Source organism: Arvicanthis niloticus, chromosome 23 (genome assembly GCF_011762505.2).
Source record: "Arvicanthis niloticus isolate mArvNil1 chromosome 23, mArvNil1.pat.X, whole genome shotgun sequence".
In the NCBI taxonomy this organism is placed as follows: domain Eukaryota; kingdom Metazoa; phylum Chordata; class Mammalia; order Rodentia; family Muridae; genus Arvicanthis; species Arvicanthis niloticus.
The window spans coordinates 43753567-43778233 of record NC_133430.1 but is presented as its reverse complement, the minus strand read 5'-3'; the positions used below and the strand labels follow the sequence as shown (position 1 = coordinate 43778233).

At 42.3% G+C, this 24667-nt stretch overlaps 2 protein-coding genes across 3 annotated transcripts in view; both read right to left on the bottom strand.

Annotated features, from left to right (window-relative positions):
- Ccdc175 (coiled-coil domain containing 175) overlaps positions 1 to 7730 on the bottom strand; it is a 79580-nt gene extending 71850 nt beyond the window's left edge. Inside the window, 3 exon segments of the mRNA XM_076922040.1 lie at positions 2233 to 2344; positions 4346 to 4431; positions 7541 to 7730. Coding sequence (XP_076778155.1) covers positions 2233 to 2344; positions 4346 to 4431; positions 7541 to 7700 — 358 coding nt within the window. The 5' untranslated portion in view covers positions 7701 to 7730.
- A 12416-nt stretch (positions 7731 to 20146) lies between these two features.
- Rtn1 (reticulon 1) overlaps positions 20147 to 24667 on the bottom strand; it is a 202684-nt gene continuing 198163 nt past the window's right edge. For both annotated transcript variants that reach the window (XM_076922041.1, XM_076922042.1), the window contains one exon: positions 20147 to 20949. In XM_076922041.1, coding sequence (XP_076778156.1) covers positions 20907 to 20949 — 43 coding nt within the window. In that variant the 3' untranslated portion in view covers positions 20147 to 20906. The remainder of the gene's footprint in view (positions 20950 to 24667) is intronic.

Genomic DNA, 24667 nt, shown 5'->3' with positions numbered 1-24667 from the left:
GCAGCTGAGAAAATAAAATTCGGTCCTGGTCTGACACTAAAATTTTAACTAAAAATGATTCCAAGAGCTAAATGTAAGAGCCAAAGGTTTAAATCTTAGGGGCTGGAAATACAGTTTGGTGATGGGATGATATTCACTCCTCTAGCATGTGTGGGACCACATAGTCCAAATCAAAACATTTTAAAGATACCCTCAGACAAAAGATGGGTTGAAGTCAGGTTTTTTGTTTTGTTTTTAATTTACTTATTTCTTTATGTGTGTGAGCCCATGTGAGTGTGTGTGAACCTTGTAAAGAGACACCATGACCAAGGCAACTCTTATAAAGGACAACATTTAACTAGAGCTGGCTTACTGGTTCAGAGGTTCAGTCCATTATCATCATTGTGGGAACATGGCAGCATCCAGGCTGGCATAGCATTGGAGGAGCTGAGAGTTCTACGTCTTGTTCTGAGGGCAAACAGGAGAAGACTAGCTTCCAGGCAACTAAAAGAAGGGTCTCTCAAAGCCCAACCCCACAGTGACATACTTCCTCCAACAAGGCTACACCTACTTCAATGAGGCCACACCTCGTAATAATAGTGCCATGGCAGCCAGAAGAGGGCATTGGATCCCATGGAACTGAAGTTGCACGTTGTCGTGAGCTATATGTGGGGACTAGAAATTGAACCCAAGTCTTCTACAAGAGTAACAGGTGATCTTAACTACTGACCCATCTCTCCAAGATCGATTAAAATCTTTATGACATTAGATTTGAGAATGATTTCTTTGAGACAAAACCAAAAGTATAGCTAACAAAAGAAAAAAAATAGATAAGTTAGATCATCAAATTAAAAGCTTTCATCAAAGGCCATCGTCAACAGAGGCCAGCTCTTGAGCAGGAGGGCACATTTGAAAATGATATATCTAGTAATGGGTTGACACTAATAAAAACACCACAACCCATCAATGATAACAACTACAAAGTCCCAAAACTATAAAGACAAAGGGCATGGGTTGCCATCTCCCTTCAGAAAACACAGCAACAAAGACACAGCACCCAACACAACACAGCAACCAACAAACACATAAAAAGATGCTCAAAGGAACTAATCATTAGAAAAATTTAAATTATAACCAGAGATGCTAATTTATGCTGAATAGAGCTCAGTAAAACAAACAAAACCAGAAAATATCAAGTGTTGGCAAGGATGTGGGGGAAATGGAACCCTGTGCATTACTGGTGGCTACCTATGATAGCTCATCTTATAAAAACTGCGTGTAGAATCATCATTCAATACAGCATTGATATAGAGCCCAAAAGAATTTAAAACAGAGTTCAGATGTGCATTTGGACATGGAAAACATTGTTACTCTCAACAGCCAAAGGCAGCAGAAAGTGTCCATCAGCAATAGAACGAATAAGCAAAGTGTGGTGGATATATACAGTGGAATGCCTTCAGTCTTTACAAGGAAGCTCATCTGACACATACTCCCATATGAATAAACCTTGCAGTCACTATGCTAAGTGAACTAAACCAGTCATAACAGTTGTGGTGATTTGAATATACTTGGCCCAGGGAGTGGCACTATTAGGAGGTATGTCCTTGTTGAAGTAGGTGTGGCTTTGTTGGAGGAAGTATGCCACTGTGGGAGTGGGCTTTGAGAACCCTTTTCTTAGTGGTCTGGAAGTCAGTCTTCTCATGTTTACCTTTGGAACAAGATGTGGAACTCTCAGCTCATGCCTTCAGCACCATGCCAGCCTGGATGCTGCCATGTTCCAGCCATGATGACAATGGACTGAATCTCCGAGCCAGTAAGCCAGCCCCATTTAAATGGTGTCCTTATAAGAGTCGCCTTAGTCATGGTGTCTCTTTACAGCAATGGAAACCCTAACTAAGACAACAGGATTACTTATGTGAAGTACCTAGAATCGCCAATATCCCATAAACAAAAAGTAAAATGGTGGATTAGGACAGCCACAGAGCCTAATTCAAGTATGTAACTATTAATCAGAAATGGGCTGACCTACCTTTTAGTCAATTTGACAACAAAATTATGCAAATTGAATTTCCTTATAGTATATTATTTCCATCTAAAGTAACATGAGAGATTGCTACAAAACAATGTTCACATTAGGTAATCTTTCTATTGATGCTTGAACACGCACAGAACTGAATCCTTGTTTAAGAAGCACTTGGCTCTCTTTTCCTGTGATAAACATTAAAGCCCCACAGTTTATGCCGTCGGAAGTACCTTCCAGCTCCCTGTGCATGCTGTTGGGCACAGTCTCCAGCAGAAAGTAGAGTCTGCTCAGTTCCATGCTTTCAATTTCCAGCATCTCTATTGTGTTTTTCCGCATTTCTTCCTGGAAAAAAAAATCAAATCGCTTTTTAAAAATGCTAACTCAGTGAAGCGATAATGTTTCCTTCCTAAGATGGGATCTCTCTGCATGGGACTCGAGACATCATTTCTGCCAGACCCTTCCTGACACTGTGTTAACGTGTCAGACAGCTGGAAAAGAAGATGATCTCTGTCAGACTTAATCTGTCGTTTCTGATTAATCTCTAATATCTGTTGATTTCTCTTTTACGCAGAGCCTTTTCCATTTCTGTGTACCTGTTTCCTGTATCCAGTTTCTTGGAAAGATTCCAAGAAAAAAGTCAACACTAAGATGGCCACTTATTAAAAAAAATTAAAGTTCCTTGTAAATACCCATGTGGGAACAAGAGACCAATGCTTTTCTTTTCCCTTTAAAATGTGTGTTTGCATGTATGGATGTGTACCATGTCTACATATGGTACCTGCAGAAATCGAAAAAGCACATCAGATCTCCTGAAACTGGAATTGTGACCCACAGTGTAGATCCTGGGAACAGAACTTTGATTCTCTGCAAGAGCAGCAAGTGGTTTTAACCACGGAGCCGTCTCCCCGCCCTCTCATGCTTTGCTTACATCTATAAACCTGACCGTCCTGGGATGGCTGATTTACTTGCTTGTTTTTAGGTTCAGGTGCATTTTAAAAGAGAAAAAAAAATTCAAAAATCATTTCTTAAATAAATAAAGCTATAGCTATTTTATGACCCGAGAAGCTTCTATTGCATTTTACCAACTGAAAATCACATTGCATATTTGTATACACAGCATTATTTTCTGAAAAAAAAATAATAAAAGTTCAATGCAGGTATAACCTGTAATCTGGAAATAAAATAGTTAATTATAAATATTTGAGAGTAGTGGGATTACAGTGGTTTTTATTTGAATATTTTTGCTTATTTAGTTTGTAAAATTTCCAGGGTAAGCATACACTACTTTTATAATAATAAGTATTGGCCATTTTTTAGATGGAGGAATTTCTGTTTGCTACTTGAGAGATTTTCATGGCTCAGGTGTTAAGTGGTTGGAGTCTGGGTTCTTTAATTAGCCACAATGAAAGTCTCGACTCCTACATATACTAATGTAATGTAATGTAATGTAATGTAATGTAATGTAAGTGGGAGAAGGCAGCAGCTGGAAGGATGGCTGGTGATGCCAAGTGTCAGAGCTCGCATGGATCCACCAGGGATTCCGAGGTGAGGCTATGTGGGATGATTATGTTCTTGTATATAATTATATAAAACATATAGTAATGAGTTGCTTATCTATGGACTTGAGGTTTCTTACTTTACAGCCCTTTCTATCTTCTTAGACATTTGTTAAGTAATAGATTTTTTGCCATTTTTAAGATCAAATAAAGACACTATTCTTTCAGCTGAGAAGGGATTTTTACCACCATCTGAAGCTGACAGATAGATATGTCCAGAGGGAGATTTGGGAACATTCCTTTGATCTGGCTTCCTTAGGAGCAGGCCTATATATGGAAAGAATGTCTGATGTTGCATAACACAGTTGTCTGCTTCCATGAGACAGATGTTATGCAACTGGCTATCACCCATGAAGGGAATTGCTTACCAGCAGCTGAGTTCCTTGTAACCATACCTCACCCTACCAAGTGGTGTTGGTTATTGCTTGGCTAGTTGTTGCTAGGTTGCTTGGCTGGTATAACCATTGCTTACATATTATGTAACCATTTGCCCACACGGCCCACCCATTACCTGGGCTCTCTCAGCACCCCTGCGGCCTTTTCTAATTGGGCTTGTCTTTATCGTTAGCACACTCTCCATCATTCAGTTTTCTGCAGGAAAATGTGAGCAGTAATCTATACTGACAGCGGTTGGTAAATTGAAGAAAAATATTTTTTTATTCAGGGTAAATATTTTCCCTGTCCACCTATTTAGGCAACTTGTACAGAGTCACTTCTAAATTAAAGGCTGATGCACGTATAAGTGAAAGTGAAAAAAAAAGAGTAAATCTTCAAGATAATGCAATACCAGTTTTTTAACAGCTTCAGTAATGTCCTTAAGAAAGGTCTTAACTTCTTCATTGCACGTGAAATAGTCCCCTTGCAGAGATTTTTCTAGAAAACAAAAAGATTAGAATATTAAGATATCTTACATATTTGTTCAAATGCTACTTGGTTCACCCTTTATGATCTGGTTCAAATGTTGAAACAGACTATTTTGAATGTCTATTGAATGCTGTGAATTTCCTTTTAATGTTTTCTATTACATAGTGTACACACACACACACACTTGCACACACACATAAATGCACACACACAATCCTTAAAGAAAATCTCTCATTAAATTCTCTTTGTAGATATATCCTATGATAGGAAGAAGAGACTTCAATAAGATGAAATATTAATAAATAATCACAAATGAGAAAAAGCTAACATGTCTGCAAGTGTAGGTTTAAAAATGTTTTATATCCACACACACATATGTGTGTGAATATATATGAATATACATATAATATAAAATTACGTTGTGCCAGAAATACACAACAAATCACTTTAATTAAGGAATCTTTTATGTCATGTACTTCTGTACAAAAATGTGAAGCAAAGACTGAGATTGCGCATGCGCAAATGGGTAGTTACATCATTAGCCTTCCATCTCCCCCCTCCTTGTTCACCAATGTACTCAAAGACGTCTCCTTCACCTTCACCTCTGTAAGCAGCAAGTACTAGGAAGAGAACATTGTGAAATACAAGCAAAGATAGTGAAGGCAAGGTATATACTTAATAAGAACGGCAAGAAAGGATCAAAGGCAAAAAATAGACAAGAGAGAGAGACTCTGTAGGTTCTAGGCCGGTCCCATGTGTGTGAGATCAGTTTCTTGTGCTTCATCGTGATTTATCTACATTATCCAACACTTGTTTTTCTCTTTTTCTCTGCTTAGAGTTGAAGCTAAGACTTCCTTCATGCTAGACAAGTGACTTATCACTGAGTCACAACCCAGAGCCCTGTACTGTCAAATATTGTTTTTATGACAAAGAATGATTCTCACAGTACAGATGAGAATCTAAGACTCATCTATGACTTTTCAGGTTATATTTTATGTGCAAAGCCCCAGACATAATCAATATTAGATTGCAGGATTGGAACCAACCGGTAGGATCCGGGGGCCCATGCACATGTGGCCATTTTCTCCTCTCAGTAGAATGAATTGTAACATCTGTCCCAGTTCCAGGGAACATGGACTCTCCTACAGAACTATGCTCTGTCTAGTTATGTATTTCAAAACAAGCATGCTAACAAGGCAAGCATGTACAGTCTCCTTTCTTTTTCCTTTATGGAAAAGCTGAACACATGCTTATTATTTCTCAAAAATATGCTGGAGATTTGTAGACTTTCTAACTAAACTCAGAGCAAGAAATCTGTTTTAGATGAATTTTATTTATAGATAAATAAATATACTTTAGCTGTAGCCCAGCCTGGTCTTCAACTTGCTATCAGGCTGAGAATAGATAACTTTGGCCTTCTAATTATGTTGCGTCCACCTCACAAGTCCAGGGAAGGCTGATAATGTTTCTTCCTATGAAGAACTTCCTAGGGCGCTGTGACACGCTATCTTCCAGACATGACCATGGCGCTCCCAGACTCACTGCGGCCATGGCCACCTGTACAAGACCTGCACATGTGGAGACAACCAGCTCAGTCAACATTCTAGATACACCACTAATGGACTCCATGTAAGTGGGAGGTGGAGAAATGAGAAATAATAAAGGTGGAAACAGATGTTTCAGGGGTGTTGAGAACGGTGGCAGAGAGGTGTGAGGGATAGGTATGATCAAGATACCACATGTCCAAGTACAAAAATAAATAAAAGATGCTCTAGTAAAAATAACTTTCCAAGTCTCCAGATGTTATCAGCCTATGCAAACATTTGTGCATAAGTAGACAGGGTTGAGTGGACACGTTGATCTAGAGATGAGTGAAGAGAATTCAAGGTCCACGTTCTAACAAAGACTTTGGCTATGCAGAGTTAATTTGTGTCATTAGCGACTAACATTTTTTTATGGAAATACTTGCCTCTGCTTATCCAATGAGAAGTGTGACATTAAATTCAATCTTCCAAGAAGGTGAAAGAGAAATCACCATAACTGCAGCACATTCACAGAAATAGCTATGATTATTTTGAAGCAATACAATGATCTTAATGAAACAATGAGAAAGCTTGCTCATCATAGCCTAACCGCCTTTGTTCTCAATTAGAAATGCCCTTTCTTGGACTAACCGATTGTGATTTCTAACAGAATTAAGTGTTATATGAGTTACTTTTGAATGGCTGTGACCTTAATAGAATCAATTTAGGGAAGGAATTTTTTTACTTGGGTTTAGAGGGTTCCAGTCCATCATGGTGGGGAAGGTAGAGCAGAGGCACCTCGGTTCACTACAGCAGGGGCTTGAGAAAATGTTCCCAAGAACCAGAAAGATATCAGGAACTAGAGGCTGATTAAAAATCTTTAAAGTCCTCTCCCATTCTCCTCAGTGACAGGCAGGCGTCTCTCAGCTGAGCCCTTCCTCCTGCGGATTTCACAGCCTCCTAAACCCAGTCCAACAACCCGGAAACAGGCGTGTACCACAGGAGCCTGTGGGAGACAGACTCAAAGTGTATCAAGTATGTTAGCCTGATTCTACAAAAGATAATTTTTGATTCAAATCTCCCAAACACTGTCTTTTATTTAATTTTCTTTACCCATTACAACAAACAGGTGCCTCTTAAGCATTCCTTTTCCTACTTGTCTTTTAAAAAGTCTCCAGTTTTCCATGATAAAGGCTTGAAGGTGTTAAACCCTTGAAGGGAAGATAAGAGGTGCAAGTGGAAAGCAGACATGCAGGTCCCAGTTGATGGCCTGGGACACCCGGTAGTTATAGCGGGAAGATAAGAGGCGCAAGTGGAAAGCAGACATGCAGGTCCCAGTTGATGGCCTGGGACACCCGGTAATTATAGCGATTCATCAACCCAGATGCCCTTGAGCAGATGCTATGAACACTTGTCCCTCCCTGTCGCTCATCTCCCCCACCAATGAGGAACAGAAGGCTAGACCCCGGCCAGCGATGTCCTGGGTTTCAGAAGAATGCCTGCTCAGGCTCCTGCCAAGAGCCAGACAGACCTCCAAGGGGGACGTGGCTCTCAGCCTCAGCCTCGACCTCGGCCTTGGCCTCGGTAGAACTTACCTACAACAAAGAGCTGCTCTAACGCATTGGCCGCTACGGAGGAGCCCAGGGTAGTGGGGAAGGTGCATAGCTCCAGGGACAGGCTTGTGGAGACCGAGGCTGGCCGCACCAACTTCTTGTTGACAAATCCCTGGTCCGGTGTCCAGGAGCGCATGGCCATCTTGTTTGTTGATGCTGTCAGCACCAGGCAAAGAGAGAAGAACACTGTTGCCAGGGGCAACGACGACGCTGACGTCTCCGCTGACGTCTCCAAGTGTCCCGTTGTGGCCCCCACCTGAGGTGGGAACCTGCTTTGGCTCTGTCTAACTTTTCTCTCAAAGCCTAAGTGGTCCTGGTTGGATGACTATTCAGCAACTCCTTCATATTCCTAGCTTTCTTACAGACTGCTTTCAGAAATCACAAGGACCACTTCGGAATACCTCCAGCCTCTCTGTAGAATAGCTCTCTTAATCCGCACAGTGACTTCTAGAGGCTGTCTTAATTATATTCATTTTACAGAGGAGGAAACTGAGGTTTTGGTGACTGAGTTTCCAAGGTCACAGGAAGACAACAGTGACTCTGAAGAGAGTCGGTTGAACCATCACGCCTGGGTTTTACCCTTGACTGTTCTGTTCCTGAGCACATTCTGCCTTTTTATTCTTATGTGAGCTATTTGATGACCTGCCAGGACTAATTTTTTTTTTCCTGCATTTCCAGCATCAGACTCAGTGTTGAGTGTGATGGTCAATGCTGCCTATCTGGAGTCCACCAAGGCAACTGAATCCCCACTCCTTACCTAAAGTTTCTTTGCAGGTGATGAATCTGAAGTCATGCTGATCATGATATCATGATTGTCTAACTATCTGATATTATGTTTTCCATCCTGTTCTGAATCTCCCTCCCTTGACCCATTTAACCACTGCAGTCCTGTGAGGTGGGTATCTGGGCCCACTTCCCAGGGAGCATCCTGAGCCTACCATAAGCCCTCACGATACAATGTCTGAAAGCGGCCTCAGCTCATCAACAGTTGAAACAGCTCCAGAATCCTGACTTTCATTGAAGCATGTTCAATATCTTTCTTCCTGATGGGTCTTTTTTTTTTTTTTTTTTTTTTAAAAAAAAAAATGTAATTAGCTCCACTATTAAATTCTGAGCTAGAAATCTAGACAAACAACATGAAGAAACACTCATAAAAGATAAAACACACATTCCAAAAGATTTTCACCCACAGTATTGTTCAAATAAAACAGGAAAGGGCAGTCATTTTTACATTGTATAATTGAGGTTCAGAAGATTTAATTTAAAGTGTTAGTTCTGAGAATGTGAATTTCTATGTCCTATCTGGAGAATATGCATGAGGAGTCAACATATAATATATCATAGAATGGTTCTGTGTGTATGTATGTGTGTACATACATGTGCACAAGCTTTTGTACATACTTTCCTATGGAGACCAAAGGTCAATGTTGGGTGTTTTCCTCAGTAGTTCTCCTCTTTATGTTTTGAGGCAGACTCTCTCACTAAATCTGGAACTTGCTCTTTTGACGAAAGTGGCTGGCCAGCAAACCACAGGGACCCTCGTGTATCTTACCACACCAATTCTGTGATTCCAGGGATTTACCACTATGCCAGACTTTATGTGGTAGTGGGAATGCAAACTCAGGACTTAGTGCTTGTGTGGCAAGCCTTATGCTGACTGAGGCATATCTTAAGCCCAAAGAATGGTCCTGAAAGAAAGCAACCACAACTGTGCCCAAGGATATATTACAAACTTGCTTGTTGCCATTTTATTTTATTAAAAAATGTAATCAGTATACAAAAATGTGATATTTTCATACATGTATATCAATATGCTTGTATGATACATGTATGTATAATGTTATAACATAAGCAACAAAGTTATATAAAGTCCAAAAGTATTAGTATATTAGGGCACTGTTATCACGTAACCCCTAAGGTATCCATTTGTTGGGACAGTCTAGGAAGCAAGCCACTAAGTGGTTCAGAGCGTGGATCCTGGTGGGATTAATTGAGCTCTACCACTTGCAGGATGGAGTGTTCCTAGAAATTGGTGGCCTCAACTAATGTCACTCATAACTCTAAAGGTGTGGAAGTAATAGTAGATCTTAGCTCATAGGATTGTGGGAAAGACTATCTGAATCATGTGAGGTACCAAAGCTGCCCCATAAGTTAATATTGTAAATATTAGGAGGAATGCCTATAAGTTTGCAAGTGCAAACATATCTAAGGAAACATTTGAGTGACGTGAGTGAGTTATGTTCATTGTAATGATAATCTTATCAGTGTTTATGTCAGAATCAACCACACAGGAGCCAAAGTAGTTTACTGTGTGTCAACTATCCCCAAATAAAACTCTAAACTCTGTCCGTTAGTATTTCCTGATAATATTTTGTAAAATCAGCACAATCTTATGAAAAAATTTCTAAAAGCCTGACGTGTCATCTTTCTCCGGTTGTGATAAAATGCAAACTATTGACTTAAAAGGAAAAAAGGTCGATTTCACTCATATATAGGCTTGTGCACATGGTTGGGTAGCTGGCTTTGTTGTCACTTGCTCTGTGGAAGACAGCACATCATGGGCAAGAGGCTCACCTCATTGTGTCCAGGAGACATAGTGAGAAGGGTGGAGTCCCAGTATTCTTTGCAAGGACACACCCTAGTGACCAAACTTCCTTTTGCTGAACCCTACCTGTTAAGGGTTCTACCACCTTCCAGGAATGTCACAGTATTTGAGAATATCATCCCAAGTGAGGTAACCCAGAGCCAGAAAGACATGCATGGGATGTACTCACTCAAAAGTGGACATTAGCCATAAAGTGCAGGACAACCATTCAATAATTCACAGACTCAAAGAAACTGGGTAATAAGGAGGTCTCAAGGGAGGATGCGCAAATCTAACTCAGAAGGGGAATCTAAATAGTTATCAGAGGTGTATGGAGAGAAAAAACTCAGCAAGAGGGGGTTAGGAGGGTAACGGAGATGGTGATTAGGTGTGGTGGGGGAGGAAGAGGACTGGGAGTGAGAATGGGAATTGGCAGAGGGGGCATCTTTGGTGATTATGGGGGGGTTGGGGTGACCCTAGCTGAGATTCCTACCAGAGGATGATACAGAGACTGAAATGGCTACCTCCTGTAGTCAGGCAGGACTTCAGAGGATGGATGGGGAAGGGCATCAGTCCACCTACAAAACTTTCAACCCAAAAATTGTCAACAAGATGTGCAGGAATAAAGATGGAGCAGAGACTGAAGGAACAGCCAACCAATGACTGCCCCAACCTGAGGCCCATGCCATGTGAGAGAGCTAACCCCCGACACTACTAGTGATACTCTACTGTGCCTGCAGATAGGAACCTAGTATGACTGTCTCCTGAGAGGCAAGCTGTATGCATATAGCCAAGAACACCCTCAGCAAGACTGAAGCTGTGCTGTGTGGACTCGGGGCCTCCAAACATGACCTCTTTCACCATGAATGCCATGCACAGAGGCGTAGAGGTCAGAGGTCAGCACTCTGTATCGTTCCAATATCTCTTGTGCTTATTTTTTCAGAGTTTCTCACTGAGCCTGGAGCTTGTCCATTCAGCAAACCTTAGGGAACCTCCTATCTGTTTCCAACACACTGGGAGCATAAATGTGTGTCACTAATCTGGCTTTTCCACATAGGTGCTAGGGATCAAACTTGATGTAATAGACGAACAGATCCAATAAAATGAATATGTAAATATACATATGTATAGCATTTATTATAACAGTTTTGTGGAACTAGTAACAACAGCCGAATCACACTGAAGAGTCTGAGAAACTGTAGTTGCTCAGTCCTGGAGGTCAGGTACAGTCCTGCAGGTCCAACTGGTGCAGAAAACCTGAGGGTTCCAAGAGAGCTGCTGGTCCTCAGGCACTGACGGAAGGCCAGAAATGCTGGTTCTAGGGAGGCAGCAGCAATAGCATGATCATCACCACCACTATCACCATCATCACCACCACCACCATCATCACTATCACCTCATCAACCACTATCACCATCATCACCACCACCATCACCACCACCACCACCATCACTACCACCACCACCATCACCAGTATCATCATCATCACTATCGTCATTACCATCACCATCATTATCATCACCATCATCATCACATCACCATTACCATCACCATCACATCACCATTACCATCACCATCACCATCATATCACCATCAGCATCACATCACCATTACATCACCATTACCATCACATTACCATTACCATCACCATCACATCACCATCACCATCACCATCACCATCACCATCACCATCACCATCACCATCACCATCACCATCACATCACCATCACCAGCATCAGCTGTAGTAGCAGCGGCAGTTAACTCAGGTGTGACAGGGATCTAAACAAGGAAAGACTGGGTAATCTTCCTTCTGACCTGTTCTTTTCTATTTGAGCTGCAACCCAAGGTGCTGTCCACATTTGGGGTGGGCCTTCCCCCATCAATTAAGGCATTTAAGATAGTTCCTCAGTGGAGGCCACTGATTGGCTGGTTCTAATATGTGTTAAGGCCAGTTACCACAATGCTTAAAATACTGTTGAAGAGATGACAGAAAAATTAATGTATTTGTATATTTTTAAAACATAGGGTTCCTTCCTGTCTGGGCCCGAGCACTCAGCAGATCCTGGGAGGCAGCCCTGTACCCAATCTCACAGAACTCAGAGGAAGCAGGCCTCCCAGGAGCTCTAACCTGGGCAGTATCTTAGGTAAGGAGACAGCAACACCCACCCCAAACAGGGAATAACTAGGACCCAGGAATTCACTCCTGGCCTAGAGCACTGGTTCCTTCCTGTCTGTGCCTGAGCACTGAACAGATCTTGGGCCTCAGTTCTAATCCCAGTAGTAACACCCACCTCACACAGTTCTGACACAGCCAACATAATAGGAAAGACAGGCTCAGGTCAGAGACAGGGCAGGTAGCACTAAGGAGATCCAGATGGTGAAAGGCAAGTGCAAGAACATAAGCATCAGCAACCCAGAGTACTTGGCATCATTAGAACCTAGTTCTCCCACACTAGAAAGCCATGAATTCCCCATGTCACCAGGAAAGCAAGAGTCAGATCTAAAATCACTTCTAATAATCATGATAGAGGACTTTAAGAAGGTCATAAACAACACTCTCAAAGAAATTGAGGAGAACGCAGGTAAACAGGTTGAAGCCCTTAAAGAGGAAACACAAAAATCCCTTAAAGAATTGCAAGAGAACATAACCAAACAGGTGAAAGAATTGAACAAAACCATTCAGGACATAAAAAATGGAAGTAGAAACAATAAAGAACTCACAAAGGGAGACTACCCTGGAGATAGAAAACCTTGGAAAGAAATCAGGAGTCACAGATGCAAGCATCACCAACAGAATACAAGAGATAGAAGAGAGACTCTCAGGTGCAGAAGATACCATAGAAAATATTGACACAACTGTCAAAGAAAATGCAAAATATAAAAAATTAATGCAAAACATCCAGGAAATCCAGGACACAATGAGGAGACCAAACCTAAGGATAATAGGTATAGATGAGAGTGAGGATTCCCATTTTAAGGGCCAATAAATATCTTCAACAAAATTATAGAAGAAAACTTTCCTAATCTAATTAACGAGATGCCCATGAACATACAAGAAGCCTATAGAACGTCAAATAGACTAGACCAGAAAAGAAATACCTTCTGTCACATAATAATCAAAACACTAAGTTCACAAAACAAAGAAAGAATATTAAATGCAGCAAGGGAAAAATGCCAAGTAACATATAAAGGCAGACCTATCAGAACTGCACCAGACACTAGAAAAGCAAGAAGATTCTATAATTAGTTATGGCCTATAGTATCTTTTTTGCTTGGTGTTCCATATCAGATTAAGATAAACAAAACTGACTGTTACAGTCAGACATTTGAGATGTTTAGTTAACAATTTATTATTATCCATATTACTGGAATTCTTTATAATCCTCAAAGACAAGATATAAAACAGATATTATAAAACTTTAAAAATAATATCTTAATAACTCTCTGAGTATGGGGGGAGCAGCTACTGGCGCTTCTGCCCTGGTTTTATAAGAACTCTGAAAAATTGGCTTTTAAAACAAAAGAAGGGGAACTGTACCCCCAGAACAAATCTCCCAGAAATACTCTCCATCATGCCTTGTTCATTTTTAATTTTCTAAATCTAAAAGCTCATGACAAAGCTGCTGCTGATTGCATTTGGCATGCTGAGACCAATAAAAACTATGCCACAGTCATGTGGAAGGACCATCTTACCTATAAATGGAATGGCCCGGACCCAGTTCTCATATGGGGCTGAGGATTGATATGCCTGTTTGATGCCAAAGAAGCACAGCTAAATGGCTGCCAAAAAGATTAGTGAAATAAATAGATACCCCCACAAAGCCAGGCCCAATTATAAATAAGATGAATAACAATTGACGTCCAGGGAAGAGAAATCTCCCTGAGAATTCCCTTTTTTTTCATTCCAGGTAAAAATGAATCAATCACCCATGATGTTTGCTGTTGGAAGTTCTAATCCTGATGCTGGCCTCTGGACTTACTACTCAGACTTTCGATGGGCCATTGACAAGGACATCAAACAGCTAGAGATAGACACCACTAATCTGAAGAAATCCCTCGTTTCTTTGTCTGAAGTGATCTCCAAAAATTACAAAGGACTTTACTGGACTTGATTTACATTTTTACAACAGAAAAGACTGTGTACAGCTCTGGACTGTGTACAGCCCTTAAAGAAGAATGTTGCTTTTACATAGACAAGACAGGGATGGTTAAAGAGAACATGAAAAAGGTCAGAGGAGGCCGTGAGAAAAGACAAAGAAAGAGAGAGAGAGAGAGAGAGAGAGAGAGAGAGAGAGAGAGAGAGAGAGAGAGAGGAGAGCTGGTACAAGAATTGGTTTTCAACCCTTTCATGATTGTCAACCCTACTTCCTTCCATTTTGGGACCAATAATTGGGTTACTTCTGCTTATTTCTTTTGGTCCCTGGGCCTTAAATAGTCTGACTAACTTTGTGAAACAACAGATAGATAATTTGGACAGCAAAACCTATTCAGATACATTATCATAAGTTAGCTATGGAAGATCATGAGACTCAAGACGAGGTTGTTACTCTATCCAGGGTATTCCCAAAACCCATCTCCACCCAACCTAAAAGAGGGGACTTCTGCCCCTAGAACAAACAGAGAGGGCCCACCCAGGACCCCCTTTGACTGGTGATTTAAATTATTGCTTAGGCTGTGAGGCTAAGCACTGCAAGGGAATATAAATAAAAATTTAAAATAGCCTTCTGGGTTCCCTGAGGAACAAACCTGACTGCATAGGGGTTGATGTCAAAAGTATCCCCTCTCCAGGAAAAAGACATCGGGACGGGTATGGTTCTCAAGCCTCACTTAACAATGACAGGAGGACCAGAGCCATTACAAGGTCCCCTCTAATTACTGGAGGTCAGGCCTCTATCCCCGCCTTTGCAAGATTGGAATCACCATGGTCCTTCTATACTTGCAGAAGGGAGGAGATGTCAGGAGCAGCCTTGCTTATACACTGAAGGCCTAAAATGAGCCAGAGACCTAAGTCAGCCTGCTAACACAAAGCCTTGGTCTCTGTGGGAAAACACTGAAACAGCTAGCTATAACATATTGTAAACAGGCAGCTTTGGTGGAAATTTACCAGCCTGGATTAGAACTAATAGCCATAGACCTTGTGGATAGGTAACCTTGGTGGATATAGTACCAGCTTAGATAAGAAACAAGTGATTCGTAGACAGAGTCAGAGTGACATGTTCCCTGAAACTTCACTCAGCCGATACCCTGTTCTGGAAGATATCTGTACTCCCTCTGAACACCTAGGCTCCCGTGTCATTCCCTTCCCCACATTCTGCCTTTTTGTGTTTATAACCCCTGTGTGAAAAAGTAAAAATCATGGTTTGATTTAAAAAATTAATTAATTAATTAATTAATTAAAACCCATAGAGTACAAAGTCTTCAGTTTGGGCTTTATTAGAAAGGGGAAACCACACAGGAAAAAGGTACCTCCACGATCTATACCACTAACTTCCTACCTCAGCCAATGTCTCAGGTAGGGTCACTATTGCTGTGATGAAGGGCCATGACAAAACAGTTTGGGAAGGAGAGGGTTTATTCAGCTTACACTTACACATTATAGTTCATTATTGAAGGAAGTTGGGACAGGAACCCAAACATGGCAGGAAACTGGAGGCAAGAGTGTTAGCTTGTGTTGTTGACATCAAACTATCCAGAACAGAAAATATGGAGGTCAAAAGCGATGGATCACAATTGTAATCCCAGCACTTGGGAGGCTGAGACAGGAGGAGGCCAGCCTGTGCTACAGAGTAAAGTTCAGTCTCTAAAAATGTCATATTTTCTAAAAAATAAAACCCACTAAGTAGGCAAAAGCTATCATTCTATTGATCTTTATGAGATCCCCCCCCCTCCCATGGATTTTTTTTGGAATCATCTTAAACTGTGCATAAGATTTGAGTCTGTGACCTTTTACACCAAGACATCCATAAGCATGTGGAAAAGGGTAACTCTTAGCCTGCCTGTTTTCAGGGTATGAGTATGTCTCAGTGTGTGGGGGGGTAATGAGCTCCTGGGATTAATGAATGATGTCACTGTGTTTTCCCTGCTCTGGCTTCATTTCCCATTGCAGTGTGGATGCGTGTTCTAGATCAGGGGAGCTGTGCATATAAAATTAAGCCATTACATAAAACTCCTTAAGATTTGTGTTTTCTCTCCTGTCTCTGTTCACAGCAGGATCATTACATAACATCCACATTCACCCCCCTCTAGCTGGGAAGGTCCAAGTGGGAAAATTCCTGCAGTTGAATCTGTAGACTCTCTTACATCCCTCCTATAAATATCTGTTGATGGCTCATATATGTTGCTGGGTTCCTACTGACAACAATCAAAGAATCTTGCTGGGGAAATATGGTTCTTAAGACACAGAGACTAGCAGACTGGAGGAAAGACTTCGTGTACACAGCCCAACTTACAAACCAGGAAGGCAGACCTCCTACTTCTTGCTTTGGCTTCCACCAGCTGTGCAAACATTGAGATCCAGTTTTCACATCCGGAAAGCAGTATAGACCCTTTAATCTTACAGGATTTTGAAATTTTAGTTCGAAGTGTTTATGAGAAATTCACTCTACACTGTGCCTGGCTGGAGACTGTTATTCCTGTGAATTTTCATCTCAATAGTTTCAAAGTTACCTTCTTGACTAAGGAAGTGTATCGCTTGGCTGAGACATGCATCATGTATAATGTCCAACTTACAGATTAAAGAACAAAATTTAAAAACAGGTCTCTTTTTTGTCCCAGAAAACAGAAAACAGGTAGAGACCTTTTGATCAAAAATAAATAAATAAATAAATAAATAAATAAATAAATAAATAAATACATGGTATGCTTGGGGAGCTGCTGCATATTCTGCTGGGGACATGCTCCGTGCCCTCACATACAATGGCTGCTTTTTCCTAACCAGGGAAATGACAAAAGCACAAACCATATTACAAAGAACAGAAAGGAAGACAAGAAAAATCTGTCCTGGGGATATTATCTTGTGGAAATTCTCCTGTAACTTTCAGGCACTTGGGTGTAGGCATTGACAGAATGAGCACTGAGGAATTTCTAGGAAGTTTGATGGATGCCCCCTAAGAAGATGACTGTTCTGCTTACCTCGTATGACTTCATTCTAGAACAGTGGTCCTCAACCTTCTTAATGCTGTGACCCTTTCATACCATCATTCCCCATGTCGTGGTGACCCTCAGCCATAAAATTATTTCATTGTTACCCTCGTAACTATAATTTTGCTATTGTTATGCATCATAATGTAAACAATTGTATTTTCCGATGGTCTTAGAAATCCCGAGAAAGGGTCAGTCTACACCCAAAGGACTCTCGACCCACAGGTTGAGAACCACCGCTCTAGCGGGATCACCTTCAATGGTAATTTGTCCTTAGGGGAATTCATACGCTGAGGCTCCACATTTGCCCTGCTGTTCAGAAATAAGAGAAAGGTAAACCAGAAACTCTGACAAGCTCACGCCCAGAGAGAGGGAAGGAAACACTATCAGATTCAACTTTAATTTTCTAAGTAACCCCTTGAGTGTAGTACCTGAAATGATTTTTCATGATAGTTCAGAAATCAGCGAAAGGTATGCATGCTGGACTTCCTCCCTAACCTTCCTGGGTCCTTCCTCGGACGAGCAAGCACCGTTTGGCACTAGGTGGGTAGAAATCATAGCAAGCGTTACTCTGATGTGGTCAAGGAAGACCATCAGTATAAAAATGCCCAAGTGATCTTTATTCAAATGATACATTTCCCAGCTGAATTATAACTTAATTGGGATGTATATGTGATTGAATAGTCTCAAATACCCCCTCATTTAAATACAAGCACAGAACGAGTCACACCCCACCACCTTTACTGCTAGAATGCTCTGTGAAGCATACAGCACCTTGTCATATGCTTACCTCAGCCCGCTTGCCTCCTTCAAAGGTTCACAGCCAGAACCGTCTCATTTGCTCTGGGCTCCCGGCAGCTCCTGCTGTCCTCTCTTACCTGCCCACTGGGCCTCCACTCTATTTCCACTCTGCCCACTATCACATTAGTTAGTGTTCCCTATATATGACAGCATGTGACATGCCCAAAATCCTATCAACTCTTACATTCACGTCAATCATTTCTGTGAGCCTGATATTTCCTCTCAAGCCTCTCCTCCACCACTGCTGCCAAATGTGCTGCCTAATTATATCCTCTCAGAGGCGTGGGAAAGGAATTGTAGATGAACTGGAAAAATGAAATCCTGTGATCAGCGATACTGACGGTCATTTCTATACAATAAAACCACCTAGATTCTAGGTTCTAAAAGAAGAGACTGTGTTCTCAAAGGCTTGAGATTGGAAACCTACAGAAAGACTAAATCCTTTTATTGATGACAATATTGTGCTTTTTTCTTTGGGTGTCAGAGATTGAAACCAGGTCCTCACCCAGGTAAACATATGATCTGTGACTGAGCTATACAAGATTAGCCCAAGAAATCTTCTTCTGCATCATTAAACATTTAAAAAAATTAATCAGGCACCAATTTAGGCTTATCTTCCTCCCCCAACCCAGTTCTTCTGGACTTTCCAGCTGGAAAATGGTGTATTCTCGTGCTTAGCTGGCCTTACAAAGCTCTGGGGTTAGAGCGAGGCCAGTGAGTTGCCTAGGGTGTGAAATACAAACAGGAAGCCATTCTCAAGGGAAACCTTGGTCCTGAAACTCCACATCAAACCAATCACCAACTTCCGTCCAATCACCATCTGCATTATGTCTAAGGTACATCCCTACTCATGTGGGTGACTGACATGTTAGTCAGGAAAAAGGTTGAATGCCTCCTTTCCTTTGACACCATGACTCCATTAATATCTGTTTGTGCTAGAATCCTGTTACAGTGATCTCCTATACCAATCTCCAGTGTCGGGCAACACCGCTGTGTTTATGTGACCCAGAATTAAAGCCTAAAGCCCCAAATCTTCCAGTACTTTCAGTGAAAGTATCTACTTGGCATTGCCATTCCTACAAGCTCCACCTACCCAGCTTGGCTTACTGCTGACTGTTTTCTACATATACCATATTCTTCCTTGTCTTGGTTCCTTCTGTATGTGCTTCCTTAATCCCGCTGAAGCTCAGAACCCGGCCACACAGTTCAGCTTCTCTGAGCATCCTTCTCTGGGCTGGGGCTTGAACGGCAGCTCTGGTTTCATGGTATCCTTTGTCTAGTTAGTGCTTTCACATAAGCACTGTCCTTCTACCCCAATAGAGAGGCCAGCTTCACGGCCGTTTCCATGATGTAAAGACATCCTTGCTGTTTTTATGCCACTTTGCTAAATAAATAATTAGACTTAATTTTAATGCCTGAGGGAAGGTTTGTTTTTTTTTTTTTTTTTTTTTTTTTTTTACATCTCTCCTTCCATTGACTGTCCTTTCAACCACTGAGTTCTCATCTCTTCCTGTGTGACTTCAGAGTCTACCCAGGAAATAGAACCGATAAAGGAAGGGCTGAGGATGAACCCAGAAGAGTTTTCCTAGCATGCATGACATGATCTCTGCTTCCCAGTCCCACAGACACCAGCCATGGTGGGTGCAGGAACTGTGGCCTTGACCCAGTGCCTTACTTATTCTGTTCTGTCCACAGCAGGATCTCAAAGGGTACTTGACAACAGGATGAGTTCATAAGCTCTGCAATGGTTTTACAGCAGTGTTGTGCTTTACAAGGTGACGAACGTTTATGTAAGAATTCATGCCACTTTCAGGCTTTTAGAAACTGAAAAAATCCACACTGACCCATCAGAGTACAATATAAATATTCTTTCCATGGTGATTTCTAAAATGAACACAATAAAGCCATAACCCAGTCTGGGGCTAGACCCTGTGGTTCTGGAGATGGGAGCAAGTTGAACACCTGACCTTAGTCCTCCTGGCTCCTCCTCAAGTGACTTCCTCTTTATGACTCTTCTGGCCTTTTCATTTCCAGTAAGATTATCAAAGACAGGGAGAGATGTCTACATGTAGTCATTTATTGATGCATTCAGTCTCAAGTACATAAGTGCAAATATCCAGAGTCTGTGACTGAGTCCATTAGGAACTACTACAATACAAATTGTAATAAAGTCAACATGCTGGCACTTTTAGTTACCATACATGTAAATCAGCCCAGGCATCCCATACAATAAAAGTACTGTGCGTTCATTTTGGATTTATTCTTTAATTTGATCATTCTAAGTTATACAAAACGGAACACCATATGTACGGTCAACTGTTTCATTAATTTTTATGTTTTTCTGTGTGGGGAAAAATGCTAAAACATTGGCCTACAATTCTATATAGTGTTATTAGAGATGAATCCAACCAGCAACCCAAGGACATGATAAGCGATCCACTATGTGTCAGCGCACTTGGCAAGAAGGGCCTAGCCACAGGGATGGTAGAAGCTACAGAAGCATCGCAGAGGGGAGGGCATCAAGGGAGGAAGGAGAACGTGAGCTCTCACCATCATGCACTTTTTTTTTTCTTTTTTTTAGCAACACGAAATTAAAAACCACATCTAACACACTCTATATTTAGTGGTTGACACGGGGTGGGGGTGGGGGGACTCAAATATCCTAAGAGTACAGGAAGAGCCTGAAAACACCAGTCTCAAAGTTTGCTTCTAAGATTATGGTACTGGGAAAGGGGAACAATCAATTCGCAGTAACGAGGAAGAAGAGAGCTGTTACCACTCCAGACACCCCCATTCACGTCCGGCTTCTTCTGGGGTAACCACCTATTCAGCGTGCCTCTTGGCACCGGGGATTTTAGCCTGGATCCTACAAAGGCAAAAATCAAAGGGTTACACTGCAAATGGTATCCATGAAATTACTTCGTGTATTATGTTGCTTTACTGAGTAGTTAAATAGCAAGAGTATTCTAGAAACCATAGTGTTCTATGTGGGTCTCTAGAAACACTTAAAAACCAATGAAAAGGAACTGAAAGTTGAATGGGGCCCAGACAAGAGAGCTGTGTTCTCTGAGCACAGCTTTTTGGTCGATGGGATAGCCAAACTGACTTTCACAGTTACAGGGACTATGATGGTCGTCACTGACTACTTAATCCTCGGCACTTCTGAAAGAGGAGGAGGACTCAATGGCTTTACCAGGAGACGAAGCCAGCTGAGGTGGATATCTCTTCATCACACAGTCACAAACACCCAGAAGTGGAAAGAAGCCTGAGTTCTAGCTTCAGATACTGCTACTCATCAATCTCCCTCACAGGTTAGAAAGGTGTGTGTGTGTGTGTGTGTCTGTATACATGTGCACAAGATGTGTGCTGAGTCAACAGGCCAATTTCTGGTGATGTTCTTCAGTTGCTTTCCACCTTGTCTTTTGAGACAGGATCTGTCACTGGCCTGAGGCGTGCTGATTAGGTTGGGTTGGCTGCTGAAGTCCAGGAATGGGCCTGGCTTTGTCTCACCAGCACCAGATTACAAGTGCTCACTATCACGCCTGATTTATTTTAGCTTGGTTCTTATGCTCGGACAGCAGAGAATTTACTGATTGACATCTCTCCCTAGAAAATCATCTTTAACACGTGGGTGACCAGATACCATCAAGGGTCCTGAAATTCTCTACTGCAGCCATTGTCCTGGTGTATCTGTTATCATTTTAGGATACTGGAAAGTTTCTGCTTATTGATCTGAAGCCTCATGAGTTCAGCTTGCAGAATAGAACTGTCACCTCCCTCTGCACTAGGCAACCTTTAACACACTAGAATCTAGAGGGACGAGGGACTTCCCATGGAGCTTTCCTTCTCATCGGGATTGGAGAGATGAAATAAACAAGAAGCATTTGTTCAGGTGGTGACAAATGCTATAAAACAACACAAGACAGCACACTAGGAAGTGAGGGGGGAGCTGTGGGGAAGTGGGTGGAGCCCACTTTAGAAATAGTGATCTAAGAAACAGATGCCCAAAACACAGGCAGAAGCCAGCCAGCAAAGCTCTCTTGTTCTCTTCAGTCAGAGAAAGCAGAGTACAGAGGCCTGCAAGGAGCTTAGCGGTTGAGGTCTGAAAAGCAGGCAGAAGCCCAGTGTGTTGAACCTAGGGAGTATGATACAGGGTTTAAATTCTATTCTGGATGATGGGAAGCCATTGATAAATCAGGGGAAAGGATGATGTAATCTGATTCATATTCTTTAAAGAACCGTGATGATCATGGTGTGAAAAATAGAGGGAGATGGGAACAGAAACAATCCTGGAGGGAGAACAAGCCACGGAGGTAAAGTGCCAGATGGTGACAGCCAGGACCATGTGGTAGACACGAAACAGGCAGGTGAACGGTCTTGAGATCTAAGTTGGAGATGGGGCTGGAGAGCTCTGTGGATGGACTGAATGTGAATGGGCAGGACAAAGGGCAAATGAAGTAGGCTGCTTGCCTTATGGCCTGAGTAACAGTGAGCATGACAGTGGCATTCATCAAGATGGGACAGACAGCAACCAGGCTCTGAGGTCTAACAGCACGATACTTGGTCATGTGGGTCTGAAATGTCTATGGGGCATGCAAGGGGAAGGCATCTAATAAACAGGAAGTAAAGATGAGTGACAGCACAGGAGTCAGGGTGAAAACACAGGTACAGAGCCCTTGATCTGAAGGCAATGTTTGAGGCCATAGGGGCCAGCTGAGGGGATGGTGGGAAGAAGGGGACCCAGGGGAAACACAAGTGACAGTGGCCGACTGACTTCTGCTTGGATACTTGACTGTCAGGGAGACCAGTGCTCCATAAGGCAGTGATTTCCTTGCTAGGTGACTTTATAATTTCTGCTACTTTCCCTCCTGTGTTACATGAATTCAAGAGTTGGAATTTTCACTCACTGTTCCAGAAAAGGAAGGAAGGCAGGGAAGGAAAAGAAAGGAAAGGAAAGGAAAGGAAAGGAAAGGAAAGGAAAGGAGAGGGAAAGAGGGAAAGAGGGAAAGAGGGAAAGAGGGAAAGAGGGAAAGAGGGAAAGAGGGAAAGAGGGAAAGAGGGAAAGAGGGAAAGAGGGAAAGAGGGAAAGAGGGAAAGAGGGAAAGAGGGAAAGAGGGAAAGAGGGAAAGAGGGAAAGAGGGAAAGAGGGAAAGAGGGAAAGAGGGAAAGAGGGAAAGAGGGAAAGAGGGAAAGAGGGAAAGAGGGAAAGAGGGAAAGAGGGAAAGAGGGAAAGAGGGAAAGAGGGAAAGAAAGAGGGAAAAAGAGGGAAAGAGGGAAAGAGGGAAAAAGAGGGAAAAAGAGGGAAAAAGAGGGAAAGAGGGAAAGAGGGAAAGAGGGAAAGAGGGAAAGAGGGAAAGAGGGAAAGAGGGAAAGAGGGAAAGAGGGAAAGAGGGAAAGAGGGGAAAAGGGAAAAAGGGAAAAAGGGAAAAAGGGAAAAAGGGAAAAAGGGAAAAAGGGAAAAAGGGAAAAGGAAAAAGGGGAAAAGAGGGAAAGGGAAAAAGGGGAAAAGGGAAAGGAAAAGGAAGAAAGCAAGTCAACTCATTCCTTCACAGAGCCAGACCTCCAGACGCTTGAAGATGACTATTGTGTCCTTTCCAGGGTAATCATCTGTGATGTTGGGTCTCCACGGTCATTTCTGCTAGATCGCCAACACCTCAGTACCCTGATCATCTATCATCTCTGTGGCATTACTCCAGGGTGTCAGTGAATGTTTTAAAATGTTCAATTCTGCCACACCTGGTGATGCAGCTACTCAAGAGGCTGGGACAGAGGCAGAGGCATGTCCAAGGCTAGCCCTTGCAATTTAAGAGTCTGTTTCAAAATCAAGAGTGAAAAGCGTGAGGCCATAGCTCAGTCGTAGAGCGCTTACACTAGTGAGCCCCAGGATCAAGCCATCGGTGTCCTGGCGTCTGTTGGGCCCAGACATGGGATGACTAATAGAGGATGATGGTGAGCATGGGCTGTTCAGATCTGGGGGTCAGTAGCATCTGAACTTCAAGGAGACGCCCCAGCACATCACTATCCCAAACTTGGCTGGGAGTGATGAGCCAATTCAAACTTCCTTTCTGTATCTCAGCTCCTCCACGCCTGCCCTGCTCTCTATTAGGAAAGCTGACTTTGGGGGAAATTTAAACACAGGAGTTTTCTTCCCTTGATGCTTTATTTTCTCATTCTGGTTTAGGATTGTAACTTAGTCACGATCTCTGAGTTCATTTTGAACCTTGAGCTAGCCCTCTTCTGAAGTTCCTTCACGCCACCTAGAGCTTCGGTATGTATCTTTGATTTATCTCTACACGGTCATGAGAAGTAATGAGGCTGAAGGTGACAGAGTCCTGGGCCACATTACCTCATCCCAGGCAGATGTGTGAGAGACTAATGGACGTCATTTGCCGTTACTATCTCAGCCTTCTGCGGGTGTGCGTGTGTGTGTGTGTGTGTGTGTGCGTGTGCGTGTGCGTGTGCGTGTGTGCGTGTGTGCGTGTGTGCGTGTGTGCGTGTGTGCGTGTGTGCGTGTGTGTGTGCGTGCGTGTGTGTGTGTGTGTGTGCGTGTGTGTGTGCGCGTGCGTGCGTGTGTGTGTGTGTGT